General features: G+C 36.6%; 1 protein-coding gene across 2 annotated transcripts in view; it reads right to left on the bottom strand.

The window, feature by feature from the left end:
• The window catches only part of LOC101644657 (olfactory receptor 52R1-like), a 5,199-nt gene extending 2,065 nt beyond the window's left edge, over positions 1 to 3,134 (bottom strand). The window contains exon 1 of one of the 2 annotated variants that reach the window (XM_013008560.2): positions 2,211 to 3,134. In XM_013008560.2, coding sequence (XP_012864014.1) covers positions 2,211 to 3,128 — 918 coding nt within the window. In that variant the 5' untranslated portion in view covers positions 3,129 to 3,134. Of the gene's footprint in view, positions 1 to 2,180 lie in introns of those variants that run through there. The other variant, XM_004717481.3, reaches the window with a different exon arrangement.
• Between the last annotated feature and the right edge of the window lie 700 nt (positions 3,135 to 3,834).

The following is a 3,834-nucleotide window of genomic DNA, read 5'->3' as shown; positions in this document are numbered from 1 at the left end:
CACCTCCTTTTCAGTTGGCTACCATATGTATCCTGGATTTGGTTTGGCCCCTGCCATATTACCTGGTCCTCACCCCAGGAATGTTTGTATACAGTAGCTTTTTCACTATGCCCCTTTAGCATTTTGTAATTTTAGAGCTTACATCAGCAGACGGACTCATGTTGTACTTGCCTTTTTGTGCTTGTCTTACTTCGCTTAGCATGATTTCCTCCAGTTCTTCCCATGCAACGATGTGCTTCATATGTCCATCACTGCTTTTTAGGGATGCATAGTACTCCATTGTATGTATGTACCACATTTTTTAATCCACTCATCAGATAATGGAAATTTGGGTGGTTTCCAACCCTTGCAATTATGAACTGCGCCTCAATGAACATTGGAGCACAGATGTCTTGCTGTTGTTTGTTTCTTTCCTCTTCTGGGTATATGCCCAATAGGGGGATTGCTGGGTCGTAGGGTAACTCGATTTCCATCTGTTTAGATATCACCAGACCAATTTCCATAGATCATTCCTAATCTTGTCCCTTACTATATAACCATTCTCTAGGAGAATGCTTGGTGAATTTAATTTCATTTAGATACACATATATAAAATCATTAAACAGAAAATTGAAATTTTGCACATATTTTAAATAAAAAAGAAGGTTATGAGGGCCAAATTATGATTTATATAGCAAATTTATATTTTTTGACATTGTCCTTCAAAATTTCAATTTCATTGGAATGATAAAAGAGGACTATAAGGCTAAGGGAATGGGTTATAAGGCTAAGATATTTGGTATGATGTTTCAGAGGAATGGTATGAAGATAGAACTGCAAATGCTTTCTTTTTCTCAGCAGTAGAAATGCTGGGACAATGACAGTGGTATTTCTTATACAATTCATGTATTCATTTATGTGATGATAAGTTATAGTTATTATTATTTTCTGCAGTGTGCTAATATTGGGGTTAGTTTGTAAACTAAGTGGACATGTTTCTCCAGAATATGCATTCTTTTAGGGGAATTTTTTCAAACTCTATTATATGTATATGCTAGGAGACATAAGTATGATCCTGATTCCTTCCGAAGTACCTAACTTGATGTTGGTCTTCGTAACATAAGGGCTTGAGTTCTAGAATCATGTTCAGTACTGGTTTTGATAGAAGAGTGGAAAATGGGGATAGCAATTCAAATGCAATGATTTTACAGAGCTTGTTTAAAAATATATACAAATTTAATTTTAAAAGATGTTGAAAGTTTTAAAATACTATTAAATATACTAGTGACTTCTCATCACATTTTCCCCTCATTTTGCCCCTATCACGTTTAAGTATATAATATAGTTATCTTCAGGAGACAGTCTTTTTGTAAAAAAGTCACTATTCTGAAACCCATTCTAATAAGCTAATTACCAGAAATTAGCTTATTTTGGAAAAGAGAGACCAGCTAGCCTCATTTTTATTGTTAGCAATCGCATTATTTTGTGATTTGGGGAATAATTTCTGCATCTAGATTTCAAGATTTTTTTGGTAACTTACTTTCTTCCAAAGTTCCTCATTCTCTGATTTTACACTGCACTCACTGTATTTGACACTGGATTAACTTCCTATATAGACTTATGCTGATAATTTAATCATTTTTCCCCTTATACTAAAATTAAGCTTCCTCAATCAAGGATAGTTATTTAAATTTCAATAGGTACAAAAAGTAAGTGGGAGTTTCACAAAGCTCACAAATCAATCAGCTATTATTAACATTTAGGTTAATTTCTCAAAATGTTTTCTCTGAACACATATTACTTTTTTGAACTGGCAATTGCTTTTTTATTCTTTTTCATTTAATATCATAGGATGACACATTTTCCCATTCTTAGACATTTTTAGCAAACAAATATACATGATATTCAACTAAACATTGTTTCACTTGGCTTTGTGTAAATCCATCTTTAAATAATTTATTTGTGCATGTATCTGTGTGATGATGCACATGTAAAGTCTTTTTATCATGAATCTCATCTTTTAAGCATCACAACGCTTGGGCCTCTGACCTCTTTCTTGTCCTGTGTGTCTTCAAAATCATTTTGTTACTTCTGGAGAAGTTGCTAATCTCTGGGACAATTGTTCCAGGTGATATTTGAGGGATCTTGGAGAAGTCTCCTTTATTCTGTCCTCAGATCAAGGAGCGTTTGTGACCCTTGACTCAGGAATCTTTACCACAGCAGGCGTGGATGACCCTGTCCCGGATCTGTTTGGTCCTAACTCCATAGATGATGGGATTGAGCATGGGTGGTGCTAGGACATAGAGATTAGCAAACATGATGTGAACCACTCGGGGCACGTGGTGCCCGAAGCGATGGGTGAGGAAAGAGAAGAGGGCTGGAATATAAAGTGCCAAGATAACACAAATATGAGAGGCACATGTGCCAAAAGCCTTAAGTCGGGCTTCACCTGAGGGTAACCGCAGCACAGCTCTCAAAATCATGACATAGGATATACTTATGACAATCATATCAAAACCAGCCACAGAGAAGGCCACAAAGAGTCCATATCCCCGATTTACTGTAGTGTCAGCACATACCAACTTCAGCACAGCCATGTGCTCACAGTAGGACTGGGGGATGACTCTGTTGAAACAGAAGGGCATCCTGGAGATCATGATGCAGAAGGGACTGACCCACAACACCCCTCTTATCATCACAGCTGCCCCCAGTCTCCCCACGACAGATGGCGTCAGGATAGTAGAGTGTCGGAGTGGGAAGCAGATAGCCACATAGCGGTCCAAGGCCATAGCCATGAGCACCCCAGACTCCACAGAAGAAAATGCATGGATGAAGAAGACCTGAATGAGGCAGGCATGGTATTCAATCTCATGAGCATGAAACCAGAGTATGGCCAGCATTTTAGGCTGTGTGGAGGAGGAGAGGACCAGGTCAGTAATAGCCAGCATGGCCAGAAAGAGGTACATAGGTTGGTGCAGGGTGTGATCAGTTCGGATGACATGAAGGACAATGATATTGCCAACTACAGCCACGGCATACATGACACAGAATGGAAAGGCAATCCAGAAATGGGAGTTCTCAAGTCCTGGGATTCCCAGCAAAAGGAAGGACACAGGATGAGAAGAGCTGTTTCTCAAAGAGAGCATCATTGGATGGACAATTTGTCTGCAAGTGAAAATAATCGGCATAATATTAATGTTATTTAGAAGTCTGTTGGATAGGACATTGAGTAACATGGAAATTGAATTTAAAGGCACACTGGAATAAGTTCATGTGTTTTAACAAGTAAAAGTTTGCAATAAAATGTATACTATTCAATATTCTATATTTTTATATCATTCAAATATTGAATTAGAGTATAGAAGTTATAAAAGTATTAATTTTTTGAGAATTGATAGTTTTCTTTAATGTAGATTCTAACTGTAAACTATTTTGAGAAATAATGTAGTATAATTTTCCCTTTCCATTTTTTTTGAAGTTATGACTTGTTCGTTCAATCTATCCCATTGTTCCATCTTTTCATTATTCCTTTTAAGCCACTTGTGCAGGTTTGAAATATATTCTAGCTTAAGGCCCCATTACAATACATTCAATAATATTGACTTAATTTTTACTCTAAAACTGTTACCCTAAGGGTTAGAAGATTACTGAGTAACCAATTTGTACAACTCTGTTTATATTTATTATTTTAGTACATGACTCGTTTGAGATTGGTATTCAGAAAAATGTTTTTGAAGATAGTAATGTCATTAATATTAAATACATGGGTTATAGAATCTGTTTCAATTAGTGAGCTGAGCCATTGTGGTGCAAAAGCATCTATAGGTAATCCTTAAATGCATGAGTGTAGGCTAT

The sequence above is a fragment of the Echinops telfairi genome, unplaced genomic scaffold (assembly GCF_000313985.2).
Source record: "Echinops telfairi isolate 266 unplaced genomic scaffold, ASM31398v2 ScPeMD7_41;HRSCAF=154, whole genome shotgun sequence".
In the NCBI taxonomy this organism is placed as follows: domain Eukaryota; kingdom Metazoa; phylum Chordata; class Mammalia; order Afrosoricida; family Tenrecidae; genus Echinops; species Echinops telfairi.
Note: the sequence above shows the minus strand (reverse complement) of the source record. Positions and strands in the feature narration are given on the sequence as shown.